Genomic DNA, 24,174 nt, shown 5'->3' with positions numbered 1-24,174 from the left:
AATCAAGAAAAATTCACAACCACACTTAAAAACATACAAAAGTATGGTTGTGATTTTTTTCTTGGTTTTCTTGTTTTATCTTTTTCTAATCTGCTTTGACGGGTTTTTTAAACAATCAAATGGTGTATAATTCTTATGACATAAATAAATAAATAAATAATAAATGACCAGATGCAAAATATTAGGAAAATGTGACCTAAAAACAAGGCAAATGCAAACTGAATAACAAAACAAATTAACAGCAGTTAGGAACTAAACAAGTGACAGGTTGCTTGTTTTTTGAAATAATTTTTATTTAAGATTTCCATGAACTACAAAACAGTCCACACAACAGAAGACTGGGAACCTCGGGATTTAAAACTAGAAGATTGGGAGACATGAGATTTAAAATGAGAAGACTGGGAACCATGGGATTTATAATGATTGGGAGCCAGAAGATTGCACTCCCTCCCATGGTCATAGCCAGGATTTAGGGGTGGGGGGGCAGGACACCTACTTTTCATCATCCTCTGTCTGGCTGTCTGGCAGATTCAAAATGAATTGCCTCAACAACAGTTGTTTTAAATTACTTTCTTTTGACCCTAAGTGCTCAGAAAAATCTGTCAAATACCTTTATACAATTTCTATTCTTAGTTAAGTATATGTATATTTATTTTCTTGATGGGGGGGCAGATCCCCCCATGCCCCCTCTCATGCCGCCTCCTCTCTCCTGCCTCCAGTTTCTCCTGCTGCCCTCATCCAGCATTTCCTCCAGGATTTGAAGCCAGGATCTAAGGCTGCTCCCATAGCTAAGAGGAAACCTCCTTAGCCATCTCCATTGTACATACAGATTATTTTAAATACTTTTCTCTTTCTCTTTTTGAATTATTTAACCCCTTTGTTTAACATAATTATAAGAAAAAGGGGGTTCAAGCTGTGACCTGTATTAGGTAGGTGAGTTTCTTCCACTCACAATTTACACCTCTCTCTCTAAGGCAGATCAAAGAGACTTGCATTTAGGAGAAGTTGGAGGAGACTCAATTGGCCAAGCCCCCTCTTGTGGCACAAATGTGTCATGCCTGCCTTTAGAATCAAGCAAACACTTAAAAAAAAGTAATGGAATCCTTGTTCATTTGGCTGCCAATTGCAGATAAGGTCCATACCAAATCAGGCCAGTGACACATCTAGCTTTGTATTGTCGACACTGACTGGCAGCAGTGGATACCCAAGATTTCAAGCAAGGGACATTCCCAACCCTACCTAGAAATGCACTTGCGGATTGAACACAGGACCTTTTGCATATAAACCAGATGCTCTACCACTGAGCCATGGACCTTCTCCTAAAAATAAAGTATTCTAGTCCTCATGGTTCTGAATTAAATGGGAAACTGGAGGCCGTTTTATATCAAGTCAGATCCTCTGGCCCATCTAACTCAGTGTTGTCTACACTGACAGGCAGAGCCGTAGCTCTCTCTCTCTCTCTCTTTCTCTCTCTCTCTGTCTGTGTGTAGCCAGGTTTTTTGCCCCAGGTAAAATCTCCAGAGGGCCGCCATTGAGGCTCTCAGCCTCTGTGTGTGTGTGTGTGTGTGTGTGTGTGTGTGTGTGTGCGCGCGCGTGTCTGTGTATGCAAATGTGCAAAAGTGGGTCTTTGAGCTGAGTGAAATAAAGCCTAGATTTACCCCTGCTGACAGGCATCAGCTCTCCATGGTTTCAGGCAGGTGTTTCCCAGGCTTACCTGGAGAGGCCATTGGGGATTGAACCTGGGACCTTCTGCAGGCAAAGCAGTCACTCTGCTATTGAACCATGGCCCAAAAGACTTTGATACAACCCCTATTGGCTGAATTGGCAGCCAATTCCTATCACTGTTCCAACTAATATCTACCTGGAGGAGGAGGAGGAGGAGGAGTTTGGATTTGATATCCCACTTTATCACTACCCTAGGGAGTCTCAAAGCGGCTAACATTCTCCTTTCCCTTCCTCCCCCACAACAAACACTCTGTGAGGTGAGTGAGGCTGAGAGACTTCAGAGAAGTGTGACTAGCCCAAGGTCACCCAGCAGCTGCATGTGGAGGAGCGGGGAAGCGAACCCGGTTCACCAGATTACGAGTCCACCGCTCTTAACCACTACACCACGCTGGAGGGAGAAGGGGAGAAAGTGCTTTGGAATCTCATCTACAGGAAGACTCAGTGTACATTTTAATATGTATTTCAACAATCTTTCCAGCTTCTCCAGGGATAGGCTTGAGGGGTGGAAGCTTGCTTGGCATAGAATGTAGTCAATATTAATAGATTTGAAAGCCTACAAAATTCTTAGCAGGCTGTTGTGGCGCCAAGAAAGGTGAGGAAGGCAAAGGCTGCAAGAAGGGGCTCTGTCCAGGGAGAATCATCAAGCCAATAGCAGACAGGAAGGAGGCACCTGCCATTCCTTGGGAGAGTCCAGTGGGAGGAAAAAGGATCAGACAGTCAGAAATGATTCTTCCTGGATTCCAGAGTTTCGAATCCTTGGTCTTATTTCTTTAAGTGGATGAGATGCATTAGTAACAGGAGCTCTCTAAGGTCCTGTTGCATCCACATGTGTTTTCTTTTTAATTAAAAAAATCAAAACGCAGCGCAGGCGCTGCCCATTGTAAGAACCTAAGCAGATCCCTGAAGATGGATCAGGCCAATGGGCCATCTAGTCCAGCATCCTCTTCTCACAGTGGCCAAGCAGAAACCTGTGGGAACCCTCAAGTAGGCCCTGAGCATAAGAGCCCTCTCCTCTCCTGTGTCCACCCTATGCAAGAGCTGCTATTTCTCAACTTCTCTCATGGAGGATAAGGCTATCAATGGCTAGTAGCCACAATGAAGAAGAAGAAGAGTTTGGATTTGATATCCCGCTTTATCACTACCCGAAGGAGTCTCAAAGCGGCTAACAATCTCCTTTTCCCTTCCCCACAACAAACACTCTGTAAGGTGAGTGGGGCCGAGAGACTTCAAAGAAGTGTGACTAGCCCAAGGTCACCCAGCGGCTACATGTGGAGGAGCAGAGACGCGAACCTGGTTCCCCAGATTACGAGTCTACCGCTCTTAAGCACTACACCACTGGCTCTCAATGGCTCTCACTGGCTCTAAATGGCTATGCTTCACCTCCATGGTCGAAGGCAGCAAATGCTTCTGAGTACCAATTGTGGAAACCAAAGGAGGGGAGAATGCTCTGGTGCTTGGATGCTTGAGGAGTTTCATTTAGGGCAGGGGTCCCCAGACTTACCACGCAGCGGGCCGGAGGGCGGGGGAGTGCGCGCCCGTGCGCATGCGCACACGCACACGGGAAAAAATCGCCGAAAATCGCTTGTGCACATGCGTATGGGCCTCCCCTGACCCGGAAGTGCACCAGAAATGACCTCTTCCGGGTCGGGAGAGGCCCATACGCATGCGCACAAAGGATTTTCAGCGATTTTTTGCCGATTTTTAAGATCATCGCTGCGCCACACGGCGTGAGAGCGGGCAGCAGCACTGGGCGTCGTCGCGGGCCGGATTGGAAGGCCGATTGGGCCGCATCCGGCCCGGGGGCCGTAGTTTGGGGACCCCTGATTTAGGGTATCTTATGTTGTTAAATAAAATAACTTAGGTGCATTAATGTGCAAAACATAGTTGGGTAGTTGTACTCCACCTATGTGACTGGGTTGTCCCAGCCACTCTGGGTGGTTACAACCCTTGGCTGTCCCTGACCATTGACCATGCTACCTTCTGAGGCTGATGAGAGTTGGAATTCAGCAACACTGGAAGAGCCAAAGGTTCCCTTTCCAGCTGCTTTTGAACATACCTGCTGCTGGCCAGGTGCACCCCAACATATGCTGGATCAGGCCAATGGCCCATCTAGTCCAGCCTTCTGGTCTCACCATGGCCAACCAGTTGCACCAATGGTAAACAGGACCTGAGTGCAAGAGCCCTCTCCAGTTGTGTCCCCCATTGTGTGGTACTCAGAAGGTGACTGCCCCTGAGCATGGAGGTTCTGCTATCACAGTAGTTGTCTAAGGAGAGTCCTGCTGGATCAGGCCAAAGGCCCATCTAGTGCAGCATCCTGTCCTCTCAGTGGCCCACCTGATGCCCCAAAGGGAAACAACTATCAGGATCCGAACACAAGAGAGCTCTCCCCTCCTTCAGTTTCCAGAAGCTGGTTTGCGACACCATTGCAACGCACTCTTGATTTTACCCGAGACATTTTCTTTTATTGAGACTTCGGGTTTTTGTTTTGCTTTTTTGCACAATCAGCTCTCGTCAAGGAGATTGCCTCATCCCTCAGGTGGCAGGAAAGAAATTTCTGATCAAACGGAAAGGAAGATCAAATTATGCGTTGTGCTGTTTCAGAGGAAGGGTGCCCTCCCCCCCCCACTCAGAAGGCAGCTTCTCTCGTAAGCAACTGACAGCCTGCTCTTTTCACCAAGAGAAATATAAACTAAATGAATTAAAAAATAGGGGCCAGGTGGGTGGGGGTGGGGAGGAGGACATTATGGTTGCCTTTGCTGCGGATACAACATTTTATGAAAACATTCCTATTTGCTGGGCAAGCAAAAGACCAACCATTGAGCTAAGAGGATTGCTGTTTTTAAAAGGAAATAACTGGGGGAAAATACAGAAAATATTAATCTACAGCAATTAAATTTTCAAGGCCTTGTGGTGTTGTTGTTGTTTAGGTAGGTGGTTATAGGTAGGGGTCTTTCCCAGCCATACCTGGAGACACATTTTCCACCATAGAATGCTGGACTAAGATGGGCCACTGGGCCAATTCAACAAAGCTCTCCTTAGGTGTGAATTAGGTCTCTGTGTCAAGACCTCCAATGCATCACAAAGGCATCATCAAGCACTCCTGTTTAACTCCAGTTTCTCAGCACCAATTCTGTTGTTATGTGACCAGATGGTAGTGGTGATGTGTGGGGCGGGAACACTCTTTTTTTTTTTTTTGGTCGCAAAAGATTTCTTCCAGTGCTCATTCAACCTTCTATGCCTCAGTCAGAAGGGGAAGGTTTTGCTTTCCAGGGGCATCTCTGTATTCAGTAGAACCAAAAGGTTTGTCGTTCCCCCCCCCACTTTCTTACCTTTACACCACGAGGGCCAGGATATCCAATTGGGCCCTGAGGACCAGCTGGACCCTACAATTAAAACAAAAAGAGATTTTTTTTTCTGGTTTTATTCAGCAGTGGTAATTCTCATTCTCTCACCCCACCCAGAGAAAATATATCCTTGCAGCTCTCCAGAATCCCAAACAAAGGAGATTTCCTGCCCTACCTAGAAATACTATTGGGGATTGAACCTGGGACAGCCTGCATGTAAAAACAGGGGCTCTACTGCTGATCTATGTCCCTTCCCATAGAAATAAAGCAAGATTCTAGTCCTCATAGTTCTGAATTTTCTGAAGGGCTAATTTAAATAGCAACACAAGATGCTGCCTTACTCCCATTCAGTATCACCTACATTGGCAGTGCCTCTCTACGGTTTTGTTTCTCTGCCATGTCTTGCGATGCTAATGAGGGCTAAAACTGGGACCTTCTGCATGCAAAGCAGGAGCTCTACCCACTCAGCCAGGGCCCTTTGAAATCTATCTCTGTGAATTTTGTTCACAACACAGCTCTCTATGATTCACTTTTCAAACTGACTTCCAGCTGTGTTGTGTGGGTGGGTGTTGGTGTGGGTGTTGGTGTTTTAAAAGCACAGTTCATAAATTAATGATTTCTCAACAACAGAAGTCCCCCCTGACCCCTTTAAAAGTATTCTGGGCGTTCTTTTTTTAAAACAAGAAAATGCTCTGGTGATGCTATGCGTTTGTCTTCTGCATTCTTGTTCCTAAGGAATTATTTTAGGCCAATCTGCTGCACCAAGAGAGGCTTCCCACAGTAACACTCTCTTTCACTTTGTGCAGGTGTGTGTGTGTGTGGGGGGTTGTTTGCATGATTGAGTGAGTGAAAGTTTGTGTGTGGGGCAGATAAAACGTGTGTGAGAGAAAGTGAGAGAGAGAGGGTGTGTGTGAGAGAGAAAGTGTGCATGAGTATGTGAGAAAATGTGGGGGGGGGGGAGAGAGGGAGTGAGAAACAGACAGACAGACAGACAAAGAGTGTGGGTCAGTGTATTTCTCCAGCTGCCCCTCTTCACCCCTCATGCCCCAGTCCTCGTTGCTCCCCCTCCCTCCATTCAATGTAAAAATATATATTTCTACACATTATTTGGCATGGTTTCTACTTCGGCTCCAGTTCTCCCTCAGACTGAGGAAAGGAGGTGTCTGGTGCCTCTCTCCTCTCCACCCCCAACCAGCCCACACTGTCACCCTCCAGGTGTCACCATCATCTCATATCCAAGTCAACGAGAACAGCCCTAGGTGGGCAGCTTTTGCTCCGAGGTCAAGACAGCCTGTCCTACAATCTGCAGAGAATGTGCCAGCCTTTCCCATCCCAGGGACACCTGCGGACTCCTTGCCATTTGCTAAATGACTTCCAGCCCTGCCAGTGATTTCCATGATGGATGAGCCTGTTTGAGGATTCTGTGGGCGCAGACGCTTTGCAGATTCCTGTCCTTGTGAGCAGCTAAGATGGGGACAGGATGCCCTCCGAGTGAAGTCACAGCTGCAATTTCTTCATGACTCTCTCTCTCTTTCAGTCCCAAGGCAAGGCTGCTCTGAACTTCAATCAGCTCAGGAAACACACACCCATAATGAAATACTTTGGAAATAAATGGGTAGGGTGTGGAGACTGGCCAGCCAAATAATTGAAGTCCCTGAGCAACGCTTTCTAAATTATGGTCAACCCTCATGCTGGAGAGGAGGGAACTAAACCATAGGATCCTAGAGTTGGAAGGGTCCAAAGCAGGCATCCCCAAACTTCGGCCCTCCAGATGTTTTGGACTACAATTCCCATCATCCCTGACCACTGGTCCTATTAGCTAGGGATCATGGGAGTTGTAGGTCAAAACATCTGGAGGGGCCGCAGTTTGGGGATGCCTGGTCCAAAGAGTCATGTAGTCCAACCCCCTGTGACCTGCTTGTGCTAAGGTGTAGTAGCTGGCAGAGGGAGGGAAACAGACCCATGGCCTCAACAGAGACTATGAGAGGCCTTTATGTTGCTCTAAAGCTAGGGGGCACCTCCCTGTAGCCTTAAAATGGAAAGGGATGAGTGAAAGACTCCCTTCCCTCTTCTCCCCTGTGTTCTTTCACTCTGTTGGGGTTCATTAGGAGACTTCTCCGTCCATTCTGCTTAAGGGAAGGGTGGGGAACTCATAGCCCTCCAGATGTTGTTGGACTCTATCATTAGCTGTCATTCCTGCACTTAAGGGGGTTGGATTAGACGGCCCTTCCAACTCTATGATCCTATGATTCTATTCTTAGAATCTATTCTTCTTATGCTCATGTGTTCCAGTTTAATGAGAGAGGGAGAATCAGGCCTTTATACTCAGAAGGATGCCGTAGTCTGCTGTGGAAGCAGAGCAGAGCCATCGTGGCTAGTGGCCATCAATAGCCCTATCCTCCATGAATTTGTCTGATCCTCTTTTAAAGCTATCTGCAGTAGGTTGGTGGCCCTCCCTGCTTCCTGTGGGAGGGAGTTCCATTCAGATATTGATCCCCCTAATTATTGAGTCCCAGTCTTTAAACTCCCCCTCGTACACACACTTCTAACTAAGGAACACAATTCAAGCATGCTGAAGGTTGTCCATAGGCTAGATACGTACCTGACTTCCCTTCTCACCAGGTGGACCTTCCTTGCCAGGGTGACCCTGTTGTGAAGAAAAGTGGGGGGGGGATACATCAGCTGATGTATTACTACCTGAATGACCCCGCCTGACCCTGCATAAACCCCATACAGTCACTTAGATCAGTGGTTCCACCCAAATTGGCTTAGATCCGTGTTCACCAATCTCGGGTTCCCATACATTCTTGGACTACAATTCCCAACATCCCCAGACAGCTTAGTTAATGGTCAGGGACAGGGGCGTACCCACCGCGGGGCAGGGGAGGGGCGTTGCCCCTCCCTAGAGGCCGGGACGGTCAGGCAGCTGTGGGCAAGAGTGGCGCTGCCGGCGGGGGTCCGGGATGACTTGGAGTCATCCGGGGCTCCAGGGAAGAGTTGAGAGCTGAGCAGCGCTCGGAAAGAGCCCTGCAGTTCCCAAAGCTTCCTCTGGGGGCGCAAGGAGTCCTCCACCGCTCGGACGGCGTGAAGGGAAGGGGATGTGGCCGGGGCCATTTTGCGCCACCAGGAGAGGGGGGGAGCGGCAGCGCGGGTCGGGAGGCTTCCGCGGTGCCCGGGGAGCAGGATGGTCCAGGGAGCTCTAGGCCACGGTCCTGCGAGCCTAGTGCCGCGCCTGTCCGGCGGGGTGTGTGTGTGACGGAGCAGTTGGTTGGGGCCAGCGGCTCAGCCGAGGCACGGCGACAGGGTCAGTTCTCTTTAGGCATCTCCAAAGTGTCTCAGGGAACCAGGTAACTGAGGCCGCGGGGGGGGGGGGTGGCCCGGCCTGACGGGACACCAGGAGGGAGTGGGGGGGAAGAGGCGAGCACATCGGCTGACGCAGGGCTCAGGACATGCTGGAGCCTCGCGCGACGGGAAGCTGGAGGGTGCAGCGGGGCAGGCGGGAACGCCAAACTCATGCTCCACTGGCCTGTCCTCCGCCTCTGCCCACCAGCCCCGCCCCTTTCCCTGCCTTCGTGCGAGGCTCCCGCTTCTTGTGTTGCAGCGGCGAAGCCTCGCACAGCCGACATGTTGAGGTTGCCCGGCGGGCAGATGGATCAGCCGCGCCCCCCCTCCAGCTCCCCGTCGTGCCCTCCGACAAGGCCAAGCGCGGCGGCGAACTAGAGAGCGCAATGGGAAGCTGGAGGGCACAGCGCAGCGCGACGGGCGGGCACGCCGAACTCGCGCTCCACTGGGCTGTGCTCCGCCTCTGCCCACCAGCCCCGCCGGCAGTGCCGCTACGAGGAAGGCTGCGTGGAAGGAGCCCAAGCCAGAAGAGGCTCGCCAGCCGTGGAAGAAGCAGGTAGCAAGGAAGCGCTGCCCGCACAATTCAGACAGCGCGAGTCCGGGGCGCACTGGCCGGTGGGCAAGTAAAAGCGCCGCCCTTGCCGGGAGCGCTTGGCGGCTCTGCCCACAGCCAAGGCCCTGCCCGTCTCGCGCTGGTGGCAGAGTTGGAAGGGATCACAGTAGCCCACTCTTTGGCGCCGCAGGGGCTTCAGCCCTCACACTAGAACATCTGAGAGGGTCGGGACCTCACCAAGTTGATGAGCGTTCCCATTCAAACAGTGCGCGTACACTGCGTCATGTGAAAGATTGTGTGCGGCGCTCCACCTGGGCTCCGTAGCCCCGCCCACGTCCACACTTTGTGGTCCCTCCCCTCCCTGCCTTGGCCCCGCCCCTTGCCCCCCCTAGTTTTGATCCTGGGTACGCCCCTGGTCAGGGACAATGTGAGTTGCAATTCACCAACATCTGGGGACCCAATGTTGAAGAACAATGATTTAGATCTTCAAAGGGAAATTGTACTCAAGGCATGGCACCCTACAGAACATTATCAGGCAGTGGTGCAAAAAGGGCACTTTCCACTATTGCCAAATGTGGCCCTACAGGTCTATTTATCTGGGCCCTGAGATTCTCTCCCCAGGCAACACACCCCACTGGCCCTGCTTAGTACCCCAAATGTTTTTGGCTGGATGGAACATGTCTGTGAACTCTCATCACGCCTCCAGTTTAAGAGGAGTGTGTAAGTTTAATATATATTAGCCTACTGTACAAAAATACAATTGATTGCTCCACCCACCTTTCCCCCTGGGCCTGCCCACAACTGGGATGTTGCCGTCGGAAGGTCACCCAGGAGGGAATGCTGCCTGCTACAACAGAGGTGAGGATCCTCGGGCGCAGGGTGTGAATATGGCCCTCCAGAACTCTGCATCTGGCCCTCCAGACTCTCTTGATACCAAACCCCTCACCAGCTCAGCTTCACACCTTCCTGGGCTGCTTCTGTCTGACTGTACCCTTGAACTGTGATAGTGCCTGCCTGGGTGGAGAGGCTCTGACTTTTACATCTACCACTGGCATGTGGCCTCCAGAAGATCATCCACCAGGGGACGCGGCCCTCAGACTGAAAAAGGTTCCCCAGCCTTGCCCTGTGAGGAAGAAAGGTCACCGAAAATCATGAAGAAAGCTTACCGGGGGGCCGTCTGCTCCAGGCATACCAGGAAGTCCAGGTTTCCCCAGTGGACCCTAAGGGAGAAAAAAAGGAAACAGGAAACTGAGTCACTTCTACAACTGATGTCCACCAAGGAAGCAACATCAACCTGATCTGCCTTGCTGATAGTGTTCTGACCACAAAGATACTTGACACGATTCATCGTATCTCAATCCAATCTTATAGATTGTATTCAACACTGACTATACTCAGAGTAGAACCACAGGAGATGGGGGTGGGGAGCAGAACCGAGCTATCTGTGATGCTATTGGTCAGTTAGTTAAGAATTTTAATATATTTTATTGATTTAGGGGGGCAGCTGACTCCCTGGCTATGCCCATGCTTGACCCAGTAGCAAATGGGCAACCAGTGCAGATCTCTGAGCACAGATGCTATATGTTGACAAAGCCTCACTCCTTCAGCAATTGTGCTGCAGCATTCTGCACCTACTGCAGTTTCTGGATCAAGCACTGGATGAAGCCCCACACTGAGTGCATTGCAGTAATCTAGTCTTGAAGTAACCAATGCATGGACTACTGTTTGTTGAGGCTTCTGGGAGTTGTAGCTCCCTGGGGGGTAAACTACAGTTCCCAGGATTCTTTTGCTGAAGCCAGGGGTCTTAAATATGCTTTACATGTGTGGTGTGGATGTGACCTCGGAGGGAAAGCTCTTTGTGTGGTGACTGATGGAACTGTAATGGTTTATTTGTATGTGCTAGAACATCACTTTGAACATGTGTTCATGAACAACGACAGCCCAAGGTGTCCCTGTGTATATTTACCCTACAGAAGCAACCTCTCACCAGAGGCTGATTTCTGTTTTCAGTCTCTCATTCCTTGGCTAAGTTGCAACTCAAGCATACAACATACTGGTATGGGGTTGATTTTATCAAGTCTGAGCAGTCTCCAGAAATCTTAATAAGCAGATATTGAACATGGAAACAAACACTTATTCAAAGACTGAATATGCACTCAGAGCAGCAAAGAATACTGTAAAGAGTTAATTAAACTTTTAATTAACATACTTTGTCTCCGGGTGGACCGATTGCACCTTGAGGACCAGGAAGGCCCTAGAAAACAAAAGGGATATCTCAGACACATGGGGATAGCATATACCCTAAGAAGCCCAAATTGTTGTATTCTGTTATTTGAAAGATATTATCTCTGAAAACGATCAGGAAATTATAACAGCAGCAAAAATTATGACAGCTAAGAACTATGGGAAAAGTACATCTCCTGCTGCATGTGAACAGTTTGATTAGATTTGGTGTATAGTAACAATGATTAAATTTAACTTATTATAAAATAGCACATATAAATCTATCATTGTTATTTATTAAATTTGTATATGGTCCTTCGTCCAAAATCACAGGATGGTTCACAATGTAAAAATACGAAATGAGAACACAAAATACATAATAAAAACAAATACAAAAACAAACCAATAAGACTATAGAATACAATATAAGACTATAGAATATAAGACTATAGAATGTTCTATGGGCCAAAGGTCTGGTTATAGAGGAACTTTCTCTCCTGGTGCCTAAAGATATTTAATGAAGGCACCAGGCAAGCCTTCCTGGGGAGAGTATTCCTCAAATGGGGAGCCACCCCAGAAAAGGCCATATCTTGTGTTGCCACCTCCTGGACCTCTCATGGAGGAAGCACGTGAAGAAGGGGCCCATAGGATGATTACTATGAGGAGATGCAGTCTTTGAGGTCCTGAGGCACCTAAGGCTTTATAGGTCAGTACTAGCACTTTGAAATGGGTCTTTCTCATTCCTACCTAGAGATACCAGGGACTGACCCTGGGATCTCCTGCCTGCAACAAAGGTGTCCTACCACTGAACTTTGTTACTTCCCTAAATGCAGCAGTTTCCTGATGTAGCAATTAAACCACATTAGGAAAAAGAAACTCCCTTTGATCTCCATTTTCCAATCCTGCAGCAATCCTCTGTGTCCATTAGATTGAAGTACATGATGCAAAACTGACCCACAATTTTGCATCATGCACTTCAATCTAATGGACACAGAGGTTTTTCTTTTCACTTGGCTCAAAAAGCATTCTCTCACCTGAGCACCTGGAGTTCCTTGTTGACCTGGGGGTCCCGGCTCACCTTGAGGACCCTGAAGAAAAAGAAGAAGAAGAAGAAGAAGAAGAAGAAGAAGAAGAAGAAGAAGAAGAAGAAGAAGAAGAAGAAGAAGAAGAAGAACAAGAAGAAATTTTAAACCCATATGCCCAGAAAATACTGTGCATTTCATTAATTTCAGACAAACCCAAAAGCAATTACAACAAAGGCAGAGCATTGCAGAGGATTGTTACAATTGTACAAATGTAAAGGATCAATTTGAGGTTAAATTAGGTCCCTAAGAACATAAGAAAAGTCCTTCTTGATCAGGCTAATGGCCCATCTAGTGCAGCCTTCTGTCCTGACAGTGGCCAACCAGATGCCCCAATGGGAAACCCCCAAGTGGGACACGAGCAGGACAGCAACTCTGCTCACTTGTGGTTCATAGAATCATAGATAGACCCATAGAACTGTAGAGATAGAAGGGCTCAAAATGTCATTTAGTCCAACCCCCCACAATGCAGGAATCACATGTAGGATTCCCAACAACTGGTATTCAGAAGCATTACTGCCTCTGACTGTGGAGGTGAAACGTAACCTTAATGGTTAGTAGCCACCCCTCCACCACAAATTTGTCTCATACCCTGTTAAAGCTATGCAAGTTGGGTAGGGTTTGCACTTAGCTGCAAACTCAGCTGAGATTCTCCTCTGCTCCTAATGAAAGGGGTTGATTAGAACATCAGAACATCAGAATTAGGCCAAAGGGGCCCCATCTCATCCAGCATCCTGTCCTCACAGTGACCAACCTGGTGCTCATTATGGGAAACCTACAAGCATGGGAAACCCATGCACAAGACCCCTCTCCCCTCCTGCACTTTCCTGTAACTGGTGTTCAGAAGCTGGGGAGGCAGCGCATAGGCACCCTGGTTAGTTACCATTGATAGTCTTGTTCTCCTCCATGAAAATGTCTCATCCTCTTTTAAAGCCATCCAAGTTGGTGGCCATCACTGCCTCCTGGGGGAGTGAGTTCCACAGTTTTAACTGCACTGCATGAAGAAGGATTTTCTGTTATCTGTCCTGAATCTTCCAATGTTAAGTTCATTAGATGGCCACAAATTCTAGTATTAGAGTTCCTTCTCTGTGCCCTACTGTATGGGATGGATAAGCCATATACAACCCAGCACACTGACAAATGCTATGTGTATCAGAGAGAATGAGAGGGGGAAGGGAGGAAGAAGGACCGAGAGAGACTGGCATTAGTGTAAGGCTGTTTTGATGCCCATAAGTTACCCCAGTGTGTTAGTTGATATATTGCCCGCACAAAGGGAAGGAATTTGCAACACCACTGGAAAATCAATTTCGAATTAAAAATTAATTAGCAACCATTTCCTTCCAGAAAACAGCACCTTGAACATTCACCGGCTGTGAAAATGAATGCAGCTCAGGAAAGCAATTAGTAAATGTAATTTACACAACACATACACACAGAACCTGGATAGTTAAACAGAGTGGAGGAAAGAACTTACCACACTCCCCTTGGGACCCGTCTGCCCATCCATGCCAGCTATGCCCTGGGAGGAAATTTAATATAGGTTATCAAGGCAAAGTGAGATGTTTTCAGCAACTTCTAGGAGAATCTAACAGAACCAAGAAGCTCCAGACCTGATCCAGCTTCCTAACTGGCTAATATTCAACAAAATGCAGTGCATAAAGGTATGGGGAAATGTTGGCCCACTGGATATTGCTGAACTAGGTAAAGGTAAAGGGACCCCTGACCATTAGGTCCAGCCGTGGACAACTCTGGGGTTGCGGCGCTCATCTTGCTTTACTGGCCGAGGGAGCCGGCGTACAGCTTCCAAGTCATGTGGCCAGCATGATTTAGCCACTTCTGGCAAAACCAGAGCAGCGCACGGAAATGCCGTTTACCTTCCCACTGGAGCGGTCCCTATTTATCTACTTGCACTTTGATGTGCTTTCGAACTGCTAGGTTGGCAGGAGCAGGGACTAAGCAGCGGGAGCTCACACAGTCACGGGGATTCGAACCGCCAACCTTCTGATCGGCAAGCCCTAGGCTCTGTGGTTTAACCCACAGTGCCACCTGTGTCCCCCCATTGCTGAACTACAACTCCCATAATTGACCATGCTTGCTAGGGACTATTGGGAGTTGTATGCTGGCAACATCTGGAGGGTCAAAGGTTCCCCATTCCTGCTGTAACAGAACTGTCAGTGTGTCATGATCAGCTCTAGCTACAGACGAGGTGCGTAGAATCCTAGAATTTCAGAGTTGGTAAGAACCCCATTGGTCATCTAGTCCAAACTCCTGCAATGCAGGAATCACAGCTGAAGAATCCCTGACAGAGGGCTGTCCAACCTCTGCTTAAAAACTTCCAACCGAGGAGACTCCACACCACCTTGGATCAGTGAGGCTGGTTCCCACGGGGACAGAAGGTGAGAAGACCAATAGTGGGAGGAGCCACAGCAAATGAGAGGCAGGGCCAGAATCGATGACAGGCAGAGCCACACATTCTATAAGAAGGAAAGCGGATGGAGGCTGGCCAAGCTCAGAGCAGGAATGGTGGGGCAGTGTCCCATTTTGCCCTAATCAATCAGCCTCCAAGAGGTTGGATGCCATCTCTCTGCAGGGATCACTGCACTCTCCCCTTCCAATCAACAGGCACAGAGGCAGGAATGGCTCCCTTGGAGAGCGTGCAAATGTAGGAAGATAGGAAATCCTGTGTTTGTGTGTGTTAGTCGCTATCGCTATCGCTCCAATAATTGCGTTATTTTCTGCAACGTTTTATTGACATTTCCCTTCCATTGAAATTCATCACATAGGTTTCAGCCACAGAGGGCAGAGGGACATACAGTATAGGTTTCAGAGGAAACAGAACTGTTGTAGAACAAAAACAGCACGACCAACACAGAACAGGTTGGAAACTGCTGCCTGCTCACATCCCTAACAGCGAATCTGTAGGGTATCTAGCTCAGTATTATTTACACTGACTGGCAGCAGCACCAATTCAGGTTTTCAGGCAAGGAGTCTTTCCCAACCCCACCTGAAGGTGCCTCTAGGAATTGAACCTGGCTCCTTCTGCATGCAAAGCAACTGTCTGACCACTGAGCTATGCCCCTTCTCCCATTTTTATTTCCCATAAGCTCCCCAGGGACAATACTACATCACTGAACTACTGCTCTTCTCTGATTACTTGAATCCTCTCCATTACAACATTGTAACATCTGATAGGACAGAAAAGGGGGGACAGGAGCAGGGTTTTCTTTTTTCTTTTTTTTTTGCTATATCAGCTAAGATGACTCTTTTGTAAGATGAGGACGTGCTCCAAAGCCAGGGGGAGGAGACACTAAAAAATTAATGCTACTCACTGGAGGTCCTGGGGGTCCTGGAGGTCCCTTGGGTCCCAGCAAACCACGGGGTCCCTATAAGAGGAAGCAAATAAGAGTTTGAACATGTCCATATGGTTGAGATGGAGATCACGTTCTATATTCGACTTCTGTTCCATTTTTCTGAGTGCTGTCACTTTTGTAGCTGAAAAACATTTCACGCATACATGGAGTGAAATAGGAGGAGTCTCAGGGTGATCCTGAGGTTTGCCAGAGTATAAACAAAGAAACAAACAAACAAGTGGGACTTTCCCCCAGCAGTCAAACAAGGACTGTTCAGTGCCCACCAAAGATGTTGGAGAATTCTGTCAGAAATTATCCAACAGAAATTGCCCCCCAATCCGCATGTTAATCTGAAGTCAGGAATGGAAATCATGCAAGTGAAAATGAGCAGCATTGTGGGGTTTTCTTTTTTTAAAGAAAAAATATGCAGAGATATAATTACATTATTCTCTGCATTGGTTTTTAAATTTCTGTTTCTATTGAAATTGATTGCATGTGATTTATTGATAAATTGATTGCAGTTCTATCCTACCTTTTTCCTCAAAGGAACCAATGGACAGGACTTACATCCATTAATTTTAGCAGGTATACTCTGAGTAGAACTTATAAAATCATAGAATCATAGAATTGGAAGAGACCACAAGGGCCATCCAGTCCAACCTCCTGCCAAGCAGGAAACACCAACTTAGTTGGTTACTATTTATTTACTGTTTTATTTATTGCATTTGCGTTCCAACTTTTTCTCTAGGAAGCGCCAAGTTGCACACATTGTTCCCCCCTCATTTAATCCCCACATGCCCATTTATTTCCCACCTCCAGTGCCAAAGCCTGTGCAGAAACTATAAACACAGGGAGTTCTTTAGCTACAGCCCAGTCACAGACTATGTGGTTTTGTGGGTCAACACAAAGCAACAACCCTGTGAGGTAGGCTAGGCTGAGAAGCAGTGACTGGCCCAAAGTCAGCACCCAGTGGGTTTCATGGCTTGGGTCCAAGTCTGACACTCTAACCACTATGCTACATTGTATCTGTCTGCTTCTGTCTCTCTGGTTGCATTTATTTTTATTCTATAAAACTGTAATCAAGTTCTACTCAGAGTAAACCCACTGAAATCCATAGATCTAATTTAGTAATGTCCACTGTTTCCCAATGGGGCTACTACTCTAAGTAGGACTAGCATTTTGAGACAACCCACCATGCCCCAGTGGCTAAAGAGGGATCCGAGGCCGGTGTGGAGTTAGCTGCATCCCAGTCTCATGCTGTGACGTTGTTATCATTATTCATCACATTTATATCTCACTTTTTCTCCAAGGAGCTCAAGGTGGTGTGTACACACTTCTCCTGCTCTGTTTTATTCTCACAACCACCCTATGAGGTAGGTTAGGCTGAGAGGCAGTTACACTGAGAGCGTCAGGCTCCACAATCCCTCCTTCATCACCATCCTCTTCCTTCTCCCCCCAGCCATGAATGATCCAGAAAAATGCCCTGGCTATTTATATTCATCTACGGTAAATGCTTTCCTAATTACCGTCAGTACCTGCTGGATTTAAAAGCAGTTTTTAAAGGCAGGTAAACGGCCTAGAAGTTGTTGCTTAGAAAAGCATGTTGAGGAAAACAGGAAGGATGACGTCACCTCGGGAGATCTTAACCAATCACCTCACCTCATCCAGATAGGATGGAGCTTTTTGATATTCATTTCTCTCCTCCCCACACCCACCCCGCTACAAAAAACCACACACACACTTTTTTGCTCCTTGCCTCAAATGAAGAGTTCCTAGCATTTTTGACAAAGGCTGTCATATTGGTAAGCTCAGTTTTTGCAACAGCAGCAATCTTTTAAAAGGTTTTCAAAACTCCATTGACAGCTTTCTGTTAAAGCTGAGAAAAAAACCGGAGAGTCGTGCACCTGTCACTCAGATATATTGACAGCTTGTGTAATTTATCTATGCATTGTTTTGTTACATGAGTATTCCCCTCTTTTCTACAAAAAGCTCAAGGCGGTGTCCGTGGTCCCTGCCCCATATTTTCATTTTCACAACAACCGTGGGAGGTAGGTCAGGCCTAGAGACAGTGACCGGCACAAGGTCACCCAATGGCTGAATGGGGGATTTGAATCTGGCTCTCCCAAGTACTAGTCCAACTGGTTTGAATAGGAGATATGACCCAGGAAATATCTGGTTCTAGTGTCATTTGTGCCATGAACTCATTAAGTTGGCTTAAGGAAGCCTGTTCTCTCATTCAGCCTCAGTCTTCCTGTCTGCAATATGGGGACTCAGTGGGGAGCTAGCCAAAATGGACAAAGTAGGTTTAGAGACGTCAAATTTTCGGAAATTTTGAAGCTCGGAAAAAACCCGTTTTTCCCGAGTTTTTCCAGACAAAAACGAAAATTTTCAGAAAAATTGAAAAAAATGCTACATTAGCATTTTTTTTCTTTTCCAGATTGAAAGTCATTCTGTTACTTTAGAAACATAAAATATAACTATGGATAATTTTAATGGGCATAAAATTATCACAACTAGCATATTAAAAATATAGTGTATCCAAACAGAAACTGAAATTTAACTTGTCATTCCTCACTGTTTGCAATGCAACATGCTTACTCCACCTCCCATGTTTTGCCTATTAGACCTTATGTATTTCCTCACAGTGATGTGTGTGGTCTGTTAACCACTTTAACTACTACTATATGCTTAAATTAGTTTATTTCACTTTTTAAAGACTGTTTTACAGCATTTAATGTTTAAAATATTTTCATTTCTTTTTTTCTTTCATAACACTTCTCTGATTGCCACAACAACACATATACTTTCAGGCCCTTTTTGTTGCTCTATATTTTCCTCCAGTGCTTTGAGGCCTAGTGAAGAGGAACAGAACCAATGCATACCACACGTGTGCAAAAACAAAACTGAAACCTTTTTCTTTTCTGGTGACAACAGCACCTCCTAAAGGAAGAAATGTATCTTGTTCTTGCATTGGAGAGTTCAGTTTGTAACCTAGGACTTGCTTGTCCTCACAGAAATTAGAATAATCTGATACCATACATATTTTTTAAAAAATGATTTATAAAATATTTGAACCCCTTATCTTAAAATATGTTATTCAACATGTTAAAATAAAACATTCCATACATAACCTATTTTTTTGTTTTTCCAATTTTTCGGGGAAAAAACAAAAAAAGGCTTCAGGGAAAGAACGGGGGGAAATGCCCCCCCCCCGAAATTTTTCGTCTCCACCCCCCCCCCCCCCCGGGCTTCACATCTTTAAGTAGGTTGCGGAGGACCTTTTCACACATTATGTTTTAGCAAACCTGGGTTTGCCTTCGAGTATATGTCCTGTAGGGGGCTATACCTCCAACACTTCATGAGCACTCATGTGAGACACTGGGAAGTCCGATTCACACATTATGCTTTCTTAGAGAAGAATCTTTGGTGTACACCTCTAATAGGTAGCTAATGCAGTTTATGCTGTATTTTGTTTTGTTTCCATTGCTGTGGTGAATGACTTACGGGTTCGCCAGGGAGACCTCTGGGTCCAACTTCACCATCGTCGCCCTGTTTGGATGCAAAGAAATGGGAAGGAAGAAGGAGAGGGAGAGAAATCAGAAATGGGCTCTACCAACTGTATCACAGGTGTTTTCATTTGTGATTAAATAATTGCACAGGGAGAACAGCTCTGTGAGAGTGATAAGGAGTAGCCTGTGCATAAAGAAGACCTTGTCAACTAAGAGAATAATACAGCATGTGTAGAACTGATGAGATCAGAGAAACTGTAAGCAATATCCTCATAATCCAGGCCAACATTTATGAAGATAGATTTGCTTAAACAAAGGGGGGGAGGATGATTTTGATAAATGAAGGTTAATATGTAACACAGTGGTACCCAAAGTGGTTCTAACCCCTGGTATCACTGAATCAAGTTCATCAGTTTTGTTGAATTAATCAAACAAGTTTTAATTGGATTTCGAATAAATGGGCAATTAATTGTAACTTTTTAATATTTTGTTGTGTTGTTATGTTCCTTAATGGGTCCTGCAAACCACTGTGCTGAATAATGCTTTTTATAGGGTAGGGTAGGGGGGAACCACTGAAGAATTGGTTGGAACCAATGGGGAAACCATTGAAAAAGAGCCAGCTAACGGATCAAATAATCAAAACTCAACAGGGAGGTTAAATATAGGGTCCTCCTCTCTTTTCCATTATATCAACAGGCTTCCATTGGACAGGAAATGAATGTAAGGATGTTCAAGAATTTAAATCTAAATAGAAATGGGAACAGAAATTGCTAATGTTCATATCCATCCAGTGAATGCAACTGGTATTTGCTGCTGTTGTCCATCTGCAAACAATACGTAATTGATTACTCCCCAAATTTGCAGTGAATTGAAATGAATGAGGTGGAAGAATGTAATTATTATGCAATTGCCGTAATTAATTCTGTAAGTTATGTCATTTTGCTACAGCAGGATGAAAAAGGGAGTTTGGGGCAGAAGTCAAACTGCAGCAGAATGGAAACAGAACAGCATGTGATGGATTCAAGGCATGACAAAAAAGTGATGCCTTCTTACATCCCTAAATGCACAAAAAAGTATTGAATGATTTGCAAAAGCTCCATTTGCACACATGGGCTATCCCTTGGGGTTGCAGTCAGAGAGTGAGGAACATGCACTGGGTTCCTTGCAGTCAAAAGAAGAGTGGAATGGACTCACCCTCTCGCCATCTTCTCCAGGGGCTCCTGGGGGCCCTGAAGGGCCTGGTTCACCCTAAGAAAAACAAAGGACAGAATCAGCCACATTCTTGAAGAACACAAGAGCCTAGAAAGAGCCCTGCTGGATCAGGCCAATGGCTCATCTAGTCCAGCTTCTTCTGCTCACAATGGCCAACCAAATGCCCAGTGGGATGCAAGCAGCATCTGAGCACAAGAGCCCTCTCCCCTCCTGTGGATTCCAGACACCGGCATTCTGTCTTTGGGGTTTGTAGCCTCTAATTATTATTATTTTTATAGAAAAAAATACAAAGAATTTTATTCAGATGCCTTCCATACTATACAGCTTTCCAACATTATAAAGTTGCAAATGGCTATATGAAATCTTATTTATCTTAACATATCCATCTTTGCAAGCAATTTCCCCTAAATGCATATTACTTTCAGTAATGTATGCATTTTATACACATTTTTTTTATGTGTATAAAACTGCATTTCAAAATTCAGAGAAGCATGAGTTTTGAAGGATTTTGGTTTAATTGCCCTGCTTTGGGCATTTCAAATTAGGTATGGTTAATGAACCAAACTGAATTCCACCCCCACCCCCCAATCCCAGATTGAGGTTATCAAAACCAGTCAGCCTCTTCATGATGGCATATAAAGTAATTCAGCCAGAACAAGATATAAACCTGTAATAGACTTACCCTGTGGCCTTTCTCCCCTGGCAATCCAGCCAGACCATCGAAACCTCGGTCACCCTACAATAAAATGTTAAGAAGAGAGAACTTTTTAAAAAACAACAACAAAATCACCCACCATTTCCTAAAAGCTGTAAGTGAATATGCTGAGCATTCAGACAGAATACATCCAGGTTTTTTTTTGCTTGGTTAAATCAATGGAGCTGCTCATCCCAGAATAGATGTTGCCTACAACAGGTGTGGATTGAGGACATCAAGTCACACATGGCATTATTGCAATGAGCAAAGGAAGATGGAAGGATGAGGGAAAGGTATCTCATCTCAGGGCCTCTGTTTCCACAATAGCCACAGCTTTGGCGCAACAGCTATTTCTGTGCTAAATTAGCCGATATTTAGCACAAACAGTGGTAGTCAATGAAGGCTGCATATTCACTACACATTTAGAGCAGCATCATACCACTTTAAATAGTCAGGGCTGCCCCCAAAGAATTCTGGGAGCTGTAGTTTGCTAGTTTGAGAGTTGTCTGGAGGCCCCCTATTATCCCTCAGATAGCTACAATTCCAAGAGTGGTTTAACAGTCAATCCCTCTTCACAGGGAACTGAGAATTGAAGCTCTGGTATGGGAATAATGGGTTTCTAACAACTCTCGGTACCCTTAAGAAACTACAGTTCCCAAGATGCTTTGAAAGGAGGCACCATCTTTTAAGTGTGATGCTGATTTAAATATATGGTGCAGGTAGGACCTAGGTTCTACTCTGAGTAAACCCATTAAATTGTTAAAATGAATAAGTTCGGTCCATCATTTCAATAGACCTACCTTGTGCAAAACTTTGTTAAATACCGCCCACAATATTTAAATTACCTGCTTTTCACCTGAAGGTCTCAGGGCATTAAAATACAATTTTAAAAGTAATTTAAAACAACTCCCATCATGCATGAGCATTGGATGTGCCAGCTAGCACTGGATGAGATGTGTATAGTGGTACCTCGCAAGACGAAATCAATTCGTTCCACGAGTCGTTTCGTGTTGCGATAATTTCGTCTTGCGAAGCGTGGTTTCCCATAGGAATGCATTGAAATTTAATTAATGCATTCCTATGGGCAAAAAAAGGGCAAAAAAAGGTGCCAACTCATCCACCATGCTCCGGAAGTTTTTAAGGCTCCGGGGAGAGGAAAGCAGGAGGAAGGCCAGGGAGAGGCTCCCTCCCTCCGTCCCTAGCAGCCGGACCCTCACGCCCAACCAGACAGACAGCCCGTTCGCGCGCAGGCAGGCAGGCAGGCAGGCAGGCAGGCTCTCTGGTTGGCCTCTCCCGTTAGCGCGCAGCTCTCCCGTGCACCCAGCCAAGAAGGGGCTCCACTGCCGGCTGCCATTTTAGTGCAGCGCCGCCAATCGCCATGTCCCTGCGGAAGCCGAGCGATGGCAGCGGCGGACGCGCAAGGCGGGCGGGCTCCCCAGAGGAGGCTTGGTCTCCTTGATGGGCCACCCCTGGACTTTCTCCTCCTCGCGGCGCCCCTGCCCTGCTTTGTCTTGCGAAGTTTTCTATGGCATGGCCATAGAAAACTTCGTCTTGCGAATCTGAAAAAAATCGCAAAACGTTTTTGTCTTGCGATTTTTTCATTGCGCGAGGCGTTCGTCTAGCGAGGTACCACTGTAGTCCGATAACATCTGGAGGGGTGCAGGTTTCCTACCCATGATCTATAAATAGGGGTGGGGAACTTCAGGGACAGGGGCTGGATATAGACCACCAAGCCTGTACACAGAAAAATCTCTGTCTTTGCACTTTAAAATTATTTAGCCACGTCTCCTCTACCCTGACCCTGAAACGTCTCCCTAATTTTCAATATTTTTGGGACCAGGCAACGGTGGCTGCACATCTCCAGGGACAAATGATTTGTGGTCCTCTTCCTTTGCAACAGTCCCTGTCTCCATCCATTTCTACCTTAAGTACCAACTTAAACAAACACTTAAACCTTCTAATATGCAGCTCACGGGAAAAATGTCTCCATATTCAAATTTCCTGTTTAATGGCTTCTGTCCCTTTTGATGATAGCGGAGCGAACTCTGAATGAAGTGAGGAGCAAAGGAAAAAGGGATAATACTTTCTAGATAAGGGCGGTTGGAGGATGGATGGTGGCTAACAGATTTAGGTTGAATCCTGACAAGACAGAAATACTGTTTTTTTGGGGGGGGGCAGGAGGCGGCAGGTGTGGAGGACTCCCTGGTCCTGAATGGGGTAACTGTGCCCCTGAAGGACCAGGTGCGCAGCCTGGGAGTCATTTTGGACTCACAGCTGTCCATGGAGGCGCAGGTCAATTCTGTGTCCAGGGCAGCTGTTTACCAGCTCCATCTGGTACGCAGGCTGAGACCCTACTTGCCCGCAGACTGTCTTGCCATGGTCTAGTTATCTCTCGCTTGGATTACTGCAATGAACTCTATGTGGGGCTACCTTTGAAGGTGACCTGGAAACTACAACTAATCCAGAATGCGGCAGCTAGACTGGTGACTGGGAGCGGCCACCGAGACCACATAACACCTGTCTTGAAAGATCTACATTGGTTCCCAGTACGTTTCCAAGCACAATTCAAAGTGTTGGTGGTGACCTTTAAAGCCCTAAAAGGCCTCGGTCCAGTATACCTGAAGGAGTGTCTCCACCCCCATCGTTCTGCCCGGACACTGAGGTCCAGCACCGAGGGCCTTCTGGCGGTTCCCTCATTGCGAGAAGCCAAGTTGCAGGGAACCAGGCAGAGGGCCTTTTCGGTGGTGGCGCCCGCCCTGTGGAATGCCCTCCCATCAGATGTCAAAGAGAAAAACAGCTACCAGATTTTTAGAAGACATCTGAAGGCAGCCCTGTTTAGGGAGGCTTTTAATGTTTAATAGATTTTTTTTCTGTTGGAAGCTGCCCAGAGTGGCTGTGGAAACCCAGCCAGATGGGCAGGGTATAAATATATTATTATTATTATTATTATTATTATTATTATTATTATTAGCACAAAGGGCAGGTGCAGCCATTAAATTTGCAGTTGCAAATCTTCAGCTTTTGGGCTGATGGGAGCGCCAGGCCCGTAGGCGACGGGCTCATCTCACCTGGAATGTGATTGCTCCTTGTAAATGGCAGTATGTTTCCTAGAGTAAATGGGGATTTAAAAAAAAGACCCT

At 46.5% G+C, this 24,174-nt stretch overlaps 1 protein-coding gene across 2 annotated transcripts in view; it reads right to left on the bottom strand.

Moving 5' to 3' along the window:
• Positions 1–24,174, bottom strand: part of COL5A1 (collagen type V alpha 1 chain) — a 193,569-nt gene that overhangs the window by 59,012 nt on the left and 110,383 nt on the right. For both annotated transcript variants that reach the window (XM_060270186.1, XM_060270185.1), the window contains exons 18-27: positions 21,023–21,076; positions 20,323–20,376; positions 19,124–19,168; positions 15,599–15,652; positions 13,744–13,788; positions 12,222–12,275; positions 11,174–11,218; positions 10,131–10,184; positions 7,672–7,716; positions 5,055–5,108 (exon numbers count right to left, since the gene is read on the bottom strand). In XM_060270186.1, the coding sequence (XP_060126169.1) occupies positions 5,055–5,108; positions 7,672–7,716; positions 10,131–10,184; positions 11,174–11,218; positions 12,222–12,275; positions 13,744–13,788; positions 15,599–15,652; positions 19,124–19,168; positions 20,323–20,376; positions 21,023–21,076 (504 nt within the window). The remainder of the gene's footprint in view (positions 1–5,054; positions 5,109–7,671; positions 7,717–10,130; positions 10,185–11,173; positions 11,219–12,221; positions 12,276–13,743; positions 13,789–15,598; positions 15,653–19,123; positions 19,169–20,322; positions 20,377–21,022; positions 21,077–24,174) is intronic.

Source organism: Zootoca vivipara, chromosome Z, assembly GCF_963506605.1.
Source record: "Zootoca vivipara chromosome Z, rZooViv1.1, whole genome shotgun sequence".
NCBI lineage: Eukaryota > Metazoa > Chordata > Lepidosauria > Squamata > Lacertidae > Zootoca > Zootoca vivipara.
The sequence above is the reverse complement of the archived record's forward strand: the minus strand, read 5'-3'. Positions and strand labels throughout refer to the sequence as shown.